This window comes from Hydra viridissima, unplaced genomic scaffold (genome assembly GCF_058129835.1).
Source record: "Hydra viridissima isolate aposymbiotic clone 2 unplaced genomic scaffold, HvirCarnegie_v1 scaffold_15, whole genome shotgun sequence".
NCBI lineage: Eukaryota > Metazoa > Cnidaria > Hydrozoa > Anthoathecata > Hydridae > Hydra > Hydra viridissima.
Window position 1 is genome coordinate 7,116,301 of NW_028324314.1, and position 12,267 is coordinate 7,128,567.

A 12,267-nucleotide genomic window follows, 5' to 3' on the forward strand; every position below is an offset into this window, starting at 1 on the left:
TGACACTGTCAATTGGTTTTGTAAAATACCGTTCAGCAGAGGTGTTTTTTGAAACTTTTGAAGTACTTTTAAAAGGTGTTTCCTTATCCTATCTTTTAAATAGAGTTTCTAATGCAGACTTTCAAGATTTTAGATCTAAGAACCCAAAGATATTTTATTTTATGGCATTTTTATGGAGCTTTAAGTGGTATGTCGTCGTCTTTTATTATTATCTTTTTTTTTTGTTCTGATGAGGTTTTCATTGAAGCGTCATCAAAATTGGTGCTTTGAAGTAATAAAAAATTTCTTCAGCAGTCCTTTTTTGCACAAAAAATATAAAATATTCAAGAGAGTAGAGAAATTTTGTTCGCCATCAACATCACTATTATTATTATTTTTTTTTTTGTTAAAAATTCTCATTAAAAATGATAAATTTTCAAAACATCGCTTTAAGGGACGTTGTAGGGCGGATGCTCTGGAGTTTTACAAGGTGTAAAAGTAATGTATACAAATACAAGACAGCGACGAGTAATATCCAATATATGAAAAGAAAATTTTTTAATATTTAATTAAATGCTGTTTTTTTCGCTATTTTTCTATTTTTTGAAATAGGAAGTTAAGAAAATGTGAATTATTAACATCCATTTTCATAACTGTTTTGAAATACTCTGGTTTAAAGTAAACGTCTGAAGCTTAATTATTGTACATTTTACTTAATACGAAATGCAGCAAGGAAAGTTGAGTAAAACAATAATAAAGGTATCAAGTTGTTAAATTTATTTTTAAAATATTACGTATCGTAATAAAACTTTTTTTAAAGCATCATTTGTCATTTTGTGAAATCTAAATGAATTGTTAAAAAAACACGCATTCTTGTTAAAGATATAAGAATTTTAGTTGAAATAAATCCCCATTCAAATTTTTATTTATATTTCTAAAAAAGAAAAATCTAAACATCTTTTTATGCAAACATTGAAATGAAACATCTTTTTATGCAGAAACTGTAATGGATATTTTAAAGTCTCCGCTGAGGTTGTTTTACTTTTATTTGGAAAAAAAATGAAGAACCAATATTCCGAAAAAGAGAACTGTGCAGAGCCCCTAATTCTGTCTCGCTTCACTCCTTCTTTACCAACAACAACCACAATTGCAGGAGATGTGCTCTGTAACTTAGACGACGATGGTTTTAACTTTTTTATTTTAAAAAAAAAACATTAAAGATTTTATCTGTTTTGAGATTTAAGAGTTTAGCCTTAAAAAGTTGAGAATAAAAAATCATATTTTAGAGCTCGTTAATGAAACCAAAAGTACGTTTAAATACGCCGATGTCAACACTACGACCAACTTTAATCGAGAAAAATGGAATCGTAGATCAACTTTCTTGATGATTCTGATGGGATATACAGTTGGTTTGGGAAATATTTGGAGGTTTCCATACCTTTGTCATAAAAATGGAGGAGGTAGTTTGAAAATTGAATTTTATCTAAAGCCTTTATTGCTTTATAAAATATATTCAGATATAAAATATTTAACTTAGCAAGCTTTGAGATCATATAAATGTTCATAAATATCATGTAAAATCATGTAAACATAATTTCAGCTACATTCCTCATTCCCTATTTCTTCTTACTGTTTGCTGAGGGGTTGCCGTTATATTACATGGAACTTTGTATTGGTCAAAGATTACGCAAAGGTAGTGTTGCAGCATGGCATTTAATATCACCGTACCTTGATGGTGTGGGGTTAGCTTCATTAATCATATGCATTTTTGTTTGTTTGTATTACAATGTTATTGTATCTTGGTGCTTGTTCTACTTTATAAGTTCTTTCAAACACCCGCTACCGTGGTCTCACTGTCCACTTGAAAGAGTCAAGAACAGTAAGTTAAACTTTTAAACTAAAAGTATTCTAAAGAATAATGTATTACTAAGTTATCTATTAATTTGATCAAATACTTTAATAAAATTTGTTCATTTACATAGCGAAAATGGGTTCAAACAATTATCCATTGAATTTTTTTTCTTTAAGTTTTAATCTGATTAAAAAAAACCTTACCTCAACTGAAAAATAAAAAACCATACCTTTTTTTTTAAAAAGTTATAAAAATATATTATGTTTGATACTCAAGGTGGTCTTTTTTTCTTTTAATTCGAAACTCGAACAATCGAGATTAAAATCCAAATTCTTATCGTATCATTGATTTTTATTTTAGTTTGTAGCATATGCGATAGAAACACAGTTAATGAAATTGAAAATAGCCCATTTAATCTGTTTATATTATAGTTAACCTGTTTTTATTTTGTTTACATAACTGTTTTTGTTATTAATATTTCCGTAGATAACATGACAACCTTATTCATATCTCCAGAATGTCTGAGAGCAGGTTCAATTAGATACTTTTGGTATCGCACAACCTTGAATATTGCTGATAACATTGAAACAAAAAATGAAACCAATTGGACGCTGGCGTTTTACTTACTCTTATCTTGGGTTATATGTTGGCTTTGTACAATAAAAGGAATTCATTCAGAAGGAAAAGTATGTATACCAATTGAACTAAAGCTAAAAGTTGCTAAAAGAGGATGTAGATCAAAACTTTGAGTTGCATTGTTTCAATTCAACTCAAGGGCAAAAACACCAAAAAAATGGGTTCATCAAAACATTAAACAAGAAAATATTACTCTCATTTAGGATTAGATTTGAGATCATAAATTCATTCAAAACGATGTAATAACGAACTAACATTTTAGTTATTTTTTCAAAAAAGGCTTTATTTTGTACGAGACCGTTAGTTTTACTACTTAAGCTTACAATATTTTAATCAAACAATATTAAAAATGCCTAGACTGGTCGTATGATCAGGTGCTGTTAGGTTAACAGTTTGTTTCCCGAAATGTTTTTGCGAGATAAACATTTTCTAGGGACCGTCAAAAAAAAAAAAAAAAACATATTTAAAGATACCATGGTATTTTTCAAGCTCATATGTGCATTGCTGAGGCTTCCACTTTGACTGTAAAAAAAAAACTTTATGAAAAACTAGTTTTCCTTACAGTTCTTATAATATTGAAGGCCAAAAGATACAATACCTAAGATCTTTTAATCTAGATTTACTCTGAACTTGATTTGAATTTGCTCTGAATCTGATTTGATTTGAGTTTATTCCTTTGGTTTGTCATTATCGTGCTTATAAGTTTTTAGAAAATCTTGTACAAGCTTAATTTCTACTTTTCGTACAATAACTTACCATATGGGAAGATTCCAGAGAAAAGTTCCTAATTTAAAGGATTAATCCATTTCACTTCAACCATGGTGAGTATCATTATGTCAAATAAAACAACGATATAAAAGAGGTTTGATATGGCTATCTGCCACAAGATAAGATATGGCTATCTGCCACAAGATAAGATATGGCTATCTGCCACAATTATTTAACATCAACTGCATCCATAGCAGACACAAGAGTTAAGATTTGTGGAAATAGAAGATCAAGCGTTAAACAAGCCATTAACCGAGCATACGGCAACTTGTTGGCACATGGGCAATTTTAATGATCCCCATACTACACAATAATGGGGCATTTGAAATCTCTGCAAACAGATGCATGATTAGTAATATGATATGAATCTTAAAATGACACCTCGTATTTAACAATTCATAAAATAACTACGGATAAAAAAAACTGATTTGAAAGAAACGGCTTTTTTAACAAAAAAAAAAAAAAATCTTCTAATCCAATGTACAGGTCCTTTAACAATGCACCTGTTTGGAAATTTCCATGAGTCTCGCAATGACTTAAATTCGTGATATACGATGCCATGGCATTTTTACAAATGTATTAGGCATCTTTTTTAATCTCACTATCTTTCCTTTATTTTCAACATTTTTTTAATTTTATAAAAAAACCACATGAATTTATCAAAGTGTTTGTTTAAATTTGTTAAAGTCACTATGTGACTAATACACAAACGCAATAAATTAACGTTTTACCATAATTTAGCTGTAAAAATAACTTTAATTTTTTTTTTTGTTATTTCTAATTTATGATTGCTAACTTTGATTTTGTTTTTAGTTTCTTTTTTAGATTTATTTCATTTTGAGTCAGCGAGTTTAGTTTAAAAGTACAGGGGGTTGGATAAAATAATGAAAACACCTTTAAAAACAAACAAATTTATTCTAATAAAAGGTAGGACCCCTTTTGGTGGCAATTACAGATTGAATCCGGCGAGGTATTGACTCGTACAAACTTTGAATGTGTTCTAATGGAATTTTTCTCCATTCTTCTATCAAAACTGTCTCTAGTTCTTTTGTGATCTTGGTGGTGGATATCGACTTCTTAAATTATTGTCTAATGTGCACCACACATATTCAATAATGTTAAGATCAGGCAATTTTGGTGGCCAGATAAGATAAGTTTTTTCCTCAGAATGTTCATCATGCTATTCTGAGATTACTTTAGCGGTGTAGATTGGGGCATTGTCATCCTGGAATATTGCGTTGCTTTCCGGGAACAGTTCTAAGATCATAGGATGGATTTGATCCAATCTAATATTCAAATAGTCATGAATATTTATTCTAAAATAAAGGAAAACTATTGGGCCAGCTGATTTCTATGATATTGCTCTCTAGATCTTCACAGATCTTCCTCCATGTCTCACAATAGGAAGAAAGTAGTTGGCTTAACATGCTTCTTTATGCTGCCTCTAGACGTAAACTCGACCAGATAAAAATGAAAATATAACAGCCATTGACGACTTTGCAAACTTTCAAATGTTGTAAGCATTTGTTAAACAATTTATAATGTTATTTATAATAACATTATAAATTGTTTAACAAATGCTTTTAATTGATTCATAATGAGCTCTGCCATACTACACAAAGGAAAAAACGAGAGTGGCATACAATAAATGCTACGTAAAATGAGTGGCATACAATAAATGCTACGTATGTAGAGAGTGGCATACAATAAATGCTACGTATTGATTCTTAAATTCCTTAAAACTTTAATAATATTAACTAACAATAATATTGTTAACATTAAATCGTTTTCTTAATCAAAAACCGTAGACTTTAAACTTACACGCATATTTACCGCTCAAATATGTTAAGTTTTCATTTATTCTTTATAAGACAGTAATAATTATTTTCAATATCGATGACTAAGGTTAATCTTGAGATTTGCTTTAAATTTGTTAAATAAATAACAGGACTTGATTAACAATTTAAAAAATTAACATAAAATTATGTAATTACTTTTTCAGAAACAGTTTTTCATTTCGTTTTTATTTTGTTTTCGTTAAGGAAAAAGGTTTAATTTTCATTTGTTTTTTTTTGTTAACTATAATATCACTGCGTGTTAATCTTCCTAAAGTTGTCTAAAAAAAATCTAAAACAAAAACATCAAAGTTTGATTGAAACAAAGAGAATCAAATTCAGGTTTTATGAAATTACGTCAAGGTAAAAAACTTTTTTAGTTGTTTTATTTAGTCATCCATGTAAGGATTATTTAGCATTTAAAATTTCTAATTCCTATAACCTAATAAGTAAGCCTTAAATATTCTGGACTTCTTACTGATATTTGTGAGGATTCTAACTTTGTATTATCAAAAATTGCAGAAATTAAAATCTCTGCAACGATCATGTCAGCATTTCCTTAATTTTTATTTCTCGTTTTACAAAATATAGCACATCTGTATTAACTGCTTATCTTTAAGATTTCAAAGAAATTGTTACTCCAACAAAGATTATTGTTATCGTCATAAAGTTTTAACAGTAGTTTCTTTTCCTAGATACTTGTCGACGTAAATCAATTTTCAGAGGAATTTATTTCCAAGTTATGGGAATGGATATGGTGAATCTAAAATAAACTAAAGCTTTTTCCATTTACATATATGGTTTCTTAATCTCTAAAATTCAAAAATTCTGAAAATTCTCTTACACGAGTAATATATAATGGCTTTTCGGGATATACTGTATGTATAATGACTTTTTTATTGCATGTGTATAAAAAATTTGTTCATGTTTACAATGCAAAAATTGCAAACTGTATTTAGTTAGATGTGTTTGCATCTAACTTTTTTTGCTAAATCGGATTTCTTTAGATTCTGTCGATACTCCCCGCCTTTCTGTCACCCCACCTTTTCCATAAAGACTTAAAACTATTTAAAATCTTTAACAAAGTTCTTTTTTATTTTTCTACTTCAATTTTATTTAATTCTGCATAAATTTACAAATTCTTTGTAAAAACACTCTTTATAAGAACACTATTTTTAAAAACAATGTTATTGTTATAATAATTCAAAATTAGGGTTAACGTAAGAAGTAAAATGCAATATTTTTTTACATTTTTACAAGTATTTGTCAAATTTAGGTTGTCTACATTACAGCTACACTGCCAATAATCTTACTTGCGACCATGTTTTTTCGTGGGGTTAATTTGAAAGGTTTTCAAGATGGTCTTGCATTGTTATTTTTACCTGATGTAAGGGAATTTCGTTTGGATTTTCAGCTCTTTATTAACCTATTTTTTTAATGCAGACCAATATTAATTATACTTTTCAACATCTTTAGTTTACGCGTTTAAAGGATCATAAAATATGGCTAGATGCAGCTTCGCAAGTTTTTTATTCACTGGGTATAGCCTACGGATCACTTATAGCTTTTGCAAGCTACAACCCTTTAAAAAATGATACCACGAGGGATGCATTATTGATGTGTATTGTGGATGCAAGTGTGAGCATCTATTCAAGTATAGTTTTGTTTTGCTTTCTGGGATATCGAGCTCACTTGAAAATGGAAGAATGTTTAGGAGGTAAACCTGATAATCTTCTAAAATTACAAAGAAACATTTCAAGTGAAAAAAACAGCACTAGTCAGCGATTTTTCGGAAGCTTTCTTAATGTCACGTGCAATAAAACTGATTTCTTAAATGAAGTAAGTTTGTAATTTTGAAAGCCCATTTTATTCATTCACACTAAAAGTATCTTAAAATTATTATTGATCTGTCAAACTTTAAAATCTTTTATAGTTACTACAATTAAACCTGTCAGCTCTGTTAAAGCAATTTATTCAGGATTCGTCAAATTTTTTACACTCTTTAGCTGAAAACACATAACCAATTTATTTTTTCGTGTATTTTCCGTAATTCAAAGTGTTTCCCTAATTAGCTAATAGTTTTTTGATTGTTGCTTAAGTTATTTTAGATCAGCGATACTCAACCCGAGTAAGAGGAAAAATGTATTTATGTGGCCTGTGCCTAAAAAAGGTTGAACTTCCTTAAAAGAAAAAAATGTTAAGTTCCTTTAGAAGTGTCTTTAATAAAGTTAATTTCGTAAAAGTGTCTAACTTTGCTTAATGGTATTTTAATACCATTAATATAATAGAAGTTTAAAGCAGATTTTTATAGATGAAAATTACAAATTAGTGAAACTTTTGTGTAAAGTAAGAGACTTTTACGGTACTGATATTTAATAAATAATTTCTTTAGCAGTTCATAAGTTTCTGCTGTGTCATAAATATTTTAAAAAAATAGCTTTGAATAATTTTATTCGAGCCAATTTCAAGTCTTTGTTTTTATCATTTATTGTAGGAGTTTTTTGTTAACAACAAAAAGAATATAAAAAATATTCTTAAAACAGTGTCCCAAAATTGCTTTTCATTAAAGGGTTACGGCTGGTTAGCTATTTTGCAAACTCTTGTAAATTAATTGCATCGGTTAAATCCTTATAAATGTTTAGAAAAATCAAATGATTCAAATGACTCACATGAACGTTGTCTTTCACTGATGGCATTCATTGCATGCAAAACAATTAGTTTCATGAGGATAACTATTAAGGAGTACTTTAACTGTTCATGGAACATTTTTATTGAGTTCTTTGTTTCGCAGTTATAAGTAACATAACTCATAGGTTTTACAATTTAACATGAATTTCTGGTAACATCCAGAGTTGGATCAGAAAGTGTGAGATTTATGAGTTAAAAGATCTCTATTGATAATCACCATTGCTGACTTATAATCTGTTCAAGGTTAGGTGTATGATATTACCGTTGCTACAAAAACAAGTTTTTTTAAGTTCATTTATCTTTTAAAATCTGGTTTGAATGACTTTGTTGTTAAATTAAATAATAAATACAGCAAACTTGTTAAAAAACTTTACAGTAGCAAACGCAACAGTACTTCATGAAAGTGATTTTTAGTGTTTAATTAGTCAAGTGAAAAATATTGTAGCTTTTCTAAGAAAAAGTTGTTTTTGCGAATAAATTTAAAAATCCATCAGCAAAACATCCAGTGCCAAATAGAGAGTTATTACCTATTCCGAAAGCACCTGGATTTTCTGTAATTGAGCCCAATGAGGATGAACCTCAGGAAGCTTTCATTGATGAACCAACAGCCTTTACCCAGATTTTCTGCCATCCAGATTCGCTGAACTGCACCCTAAAATACAAAATGGCAATTGCAACCATCAGTTCCAGTGTAGTTGCAATAAAAAAACATGAAAACTTGTTCAATCTAGGTAGCTTAAAAGTGGTTACTATCTAACATGATCTTCAGAGTGGATAAACTAAGTATTGTTGCTTTCTATGTAAATGAGGCAGTCGTGCGAAAGAATTGATTTATGCCAAAAGAGATCACTAAGGTAGAAATATAGCCAGGGAGTAAAAATGTAAATTAACCAGCATTTATATTAAGTAACGATTACTTCAAAACTTCGTGAAGACAATTGAAAAGATTAAAGCAGCCTTCATGAAGGTAATAAATTTCCATCCCTTAGTTTGCAAGATCAAACCAAGATATTTTTTGTTGGCCGTACCTTTGAGCTTATCAAAGTGAGTTTCTTTTTCTGTTGTGTTACAAGGAAAAGGCTGCGTGGAAAGCATTTATGTTAATGAATTCAAATAGGGGTGATAGATTAATCGGCATTTTTTATTAATCAATTAATAATTAATTTTCGCAAAATTAATTAATTTTCGAATAATTAGATGTGATTTAAAAAGATATAAGTTATTAATAGTATCAACTAGTTTGTAGCTTAGTAACAAAAAACAGCAATACTAAAACTTCTTTCTGCTTTTATAGAAGACCTTGTATGTATGCAGTAGAGTGGTCCTAATCCAGAAAATCCTGAAAAGTACCACCAAACTATCAAGCCTTTGCTATAATCGTTTACCAAATAGTATTTAACTTTCGTTTACTATCCTAACCTTTCATGTTAAACTAGGACTCATCCGACCATAATGCTCGTCTCCACTATTCTATCATCCAATATTTGTGAGCCTTTGCAAACTCCAAACATGCTTTTCGGTACTTTGATCTTTTATAGTTTTTACATGAACCAATTTGTCTAATTTCTGGATTATAATAATCAATCATTTTTTGTTTTTGAAAACACACTATCATATTTATTACATGCCATTCTTTCATCTTTCAGCTATTATTTTACTATAAGTTTCTACTAAACAGAATTTGTAATTTGTTTAGTGTAACATAAAAGATTAGTTATGAAACTATAACGTCTTCTTTAATTAAAACCGTATTAAGTTGACGCATTATTTACTAATTACCTGGTAATTATAAGATGTAAAGTTTTTCGACATTAAATTAAATATTACATAAAAACGTGTCAACTGAATAGAAAACATAGATCACACATAGAATCACTTAAATTAAAACTTAAGAGGATTGTCACTTTACAAGTTTTTTAAAAGTTTCCAGTTCAACAGAAACTTTTAAAACTTGTAGTGTGACTTTTTAAGTACATTTTCGAATAACATGAAATGATATGAGTTATAACTTAATTACAATGAGTTAAATGAAAAACGAAGAATATTTTTCTTCGGATAATTCCTGATAATGGAGTTGTAAGAAAATTTCGTATAAATTTAAAAATACTTTGGAATAATATGAAAATTATACAATTACGTACAAAATATTTTGGACAAAAATTCGCATAAAGTTATACGGGTATCAGTATTTGATATTGATATATTCATCATTTGGATTGTGGTCTTGTTAACGCATGGAGTAGTAAATCTAAAACAAAACCAAAACATTTGATCACAAACAGAAACATGCTCGAGGGCTGACAAAGTTTAAAACAAAAGAGCCTAAAATCATTTTTTGATCGCATAAAAAATATAAATACTTATAATAATATTCTTTCTGTCATACAAAAAAGCAAAAACCATCAATGTCCTTTTATTTTCCATGGTCACTGTAAACTGTAGCTATATAATATGTACAAATGACCCTTCACTTAAACCTTCATATAAAGCATAATTATTCAAAACTAAGCAACTTAAAATCACTTATCGTTGTTATTTTTATTTTTGTTTTATTCCTCGTATCTGGAATAAAATAATTTCAAAAAATTACTAACAGCAAAATAATAGCTGTTTCAAAAAACCAATCAAAAAGAAAATCTTAGAGTTTTAAAATATCGTTTTTTCTAAATTTTTTCTATATTTAGTTAGAACTTGTATTTGTTTTTTCCAAATGAATAGTAAATCTTGTTTAACTCTTGTTTAACTTGTTTAACTCTAAGCGTGAACCTATTTCAAATACATCAATGCTATTGACATGAACATGTCAATAGTGTTATGCACTGCGTTTGCTCATTATAAGACTGACCTTCTGCGCTTTTATTATATTACTAGAAATTATCATCATAATGTATCAATTGTGATTATTTTATGCTTATATAGAAATTATTTTTAAAATGTATACTATTGTTTATTTCTTTGTGTATGACTATTTGTTTTGTACAACTGTTTATTTTATATTAGTAAAATGAACCAATAAATATGTATTACTAAACATTCAGAAACATACCTAAAACATCAATAAGATTTTACATTTTTATAATTAAGACAAAAACTTTTAATAACGCTTTCACTTTTTTAAGCGGTCTCAGTCAACTGAACTCGCATTTCTAGTTGTAACAGAAGTTCTTAGTACATTACCCAATCCAAGAATGTGGTGCGCACTTTTCTTTCTGATGTTGATCATGTTGGGAATTGATACTCAGTTTGGAATACTGGAAGGTGTGATCACTCCAATTCTTGACTCGAAGTTTTTTTACAGAGCAAAGCGTCGGACAGAAATAATAACTGGTAATAATACCTTAAACATTAAAAAAAAAAAAAAACAATAATGTAAAAAAATAACGTGAGAAAAAAAAAACATAATGTAAAAAATGAGAAAAGAAAAAATAAAAATAACGTGAGAAAAGAAAAAATAGTAAAAATGTTTTAAACTTTATTGTTTTTAACTTCCAAATATTTGGTTATTAGTTTACCAATCCTAAAATACCTTTTAAAAATTAAAAATTTAAATGCCATACAATTTGCTATGATAGGTCTGGTATGTCTCATTTTGTTTGTGTTAAGTTTCTCGATGGTTCAAACCACTGGTAACTATTGGTTACAGCTATTTGAGAACTACTGTTCCAGCGTGCCCCTAATGGTTGTAGCTTGTATAGAGTGTTTTGCTGTTTCATATGTCTATGGAATAGAAAAGTAAAACCTTTTTTTCATCTCTCTCTCTCCTTTTTCTTTTTTTTACTTAGCTGATTCAAGTCTCTCTAAATAAATCAAAACTTTTATAAACTTTGAAAGGATCTATTAACACAAAATCTTCATATTTCAAGTTACAAGAGTTATTAAAGTATTAAGAGTTCCCTTACGTCTGCTTTTTTTTAATCAAAATATTTATTTTCATCGCATTGGTAAAAAAGAATTGCATCGATTATTTAACAAATATATATTTTTTAAAATTTAGGTTTTGTAAAGACATTCTATATATGACCAATCAAAAACCTCGTCAGATTTGGATTATATGCTGGAAATTTGTATCACCATTTATTATCATTGTTGTATTAGGTTTTAGTATTTATGACTATTCATGTAACGCACCAACTTACCAAATTTGGAACAGAGTGAAGGTTTGCGTATAGTTTTTATTAATGCATTATTTAGTTGTTTTTTTTTTTTTCATTCATTTAGTTACTATATTTTTTAATTTGTTTGTTTAGGGAAGAATTGAGCCTGCTTTACTTCCACCGTGGTCAATCTTTTTAAGCTTAATGCTACTACTTTTTAGCATTATGTTTATACCTATTCTTGCATTTATAAGATTCTGTCACTATCAACGTCGAAAGAAAAAAGTCTTTGAAAACCATGTTGTAATAACGAACATTAGAAAATCATGAATTTATAAAAAAATATATAAGAAATCAAAAATTTGTATATGGTGAGGTAATATTTTCAACAAATATATTCATTAACAAATCTTTA

At 28.4% G+C, this 12,267-nt stretch overlaps 1 protein-coding gene across 9 annotated transcripts; it reads left to right on the forward strand.

Moving 5' to 3' along the window:
• The first annotated feature begins 575 nt into the window (after window positions 1–575).
• On the forward strand, window positions 576–12,267 carry LOC145193230 (sodium- and chloride-dependent transporter XTRP3A-like). Of its 9 annotated transcripts, XM_090073208.1 has the most exons (12): window positions 580–738; window positions 978–1,162; window positions 1,266–1,439; window positions 1,580–1,721; window positions 1,803–1,858; window positions 2,318–2,517; window positions 6,347–6,457; window positions 6,547–6,909; window positions 10,878–11,085; window positions 11,331–11,490; window positions 11,753–11,915; window positions 12,006–12,267. In XM_090073208.1, the coding sequence occupies exons 2-12, from the start codon at window positions 1,039–1,041 to the stop codon at window positions 12,180–12,182; spliced, it is 1,878 nt and encodes a 625-aa protein (XP_089929334.1). In that variant the 5' UTR covers window positions 580–738; window positions 978–1,038; the 3' UTR covers window positions 12,183–12,267. The 9 variants fall into 9 exon arrangements, 8 of the variants coding, with proteins under 8 accessions (XP_089929334.1, XP_079926788.2, XP_089929333.1 ...); XR_016447674.1 differs by having other exon boundaries at window positions 576–738; window positions 1,580–1,858; window positions 11,362–11,490; XM_080070662.2 differs by having other exon boundaries at window positions 1,580–1,858.

Bases quoted from the DNA above. Each gene is read 5' to 3' on its own strand.
- LOC145193230 (XM_080070662.2), top strand. From the start codon at position 1,039: ATGAAGAACCAATATTCCGAAAAAGAGAACTGTGCAGAGCCCCTAATT. The intron at 1,440-1,579 runs GTAGTTTGAAAA...ACATAATTTCAG, and splicing joins TTGTCATAAAAATGGAGGAG to CTACATTCCTCATTCCCTAT. The intron at 6,910-10,877 runs GTAAGTTTGTAA...CACTTTTTTAAG, and splicing joins AAACTGATTTCTTAAATGAA to CGGTCTCAGTCAACTGAACT.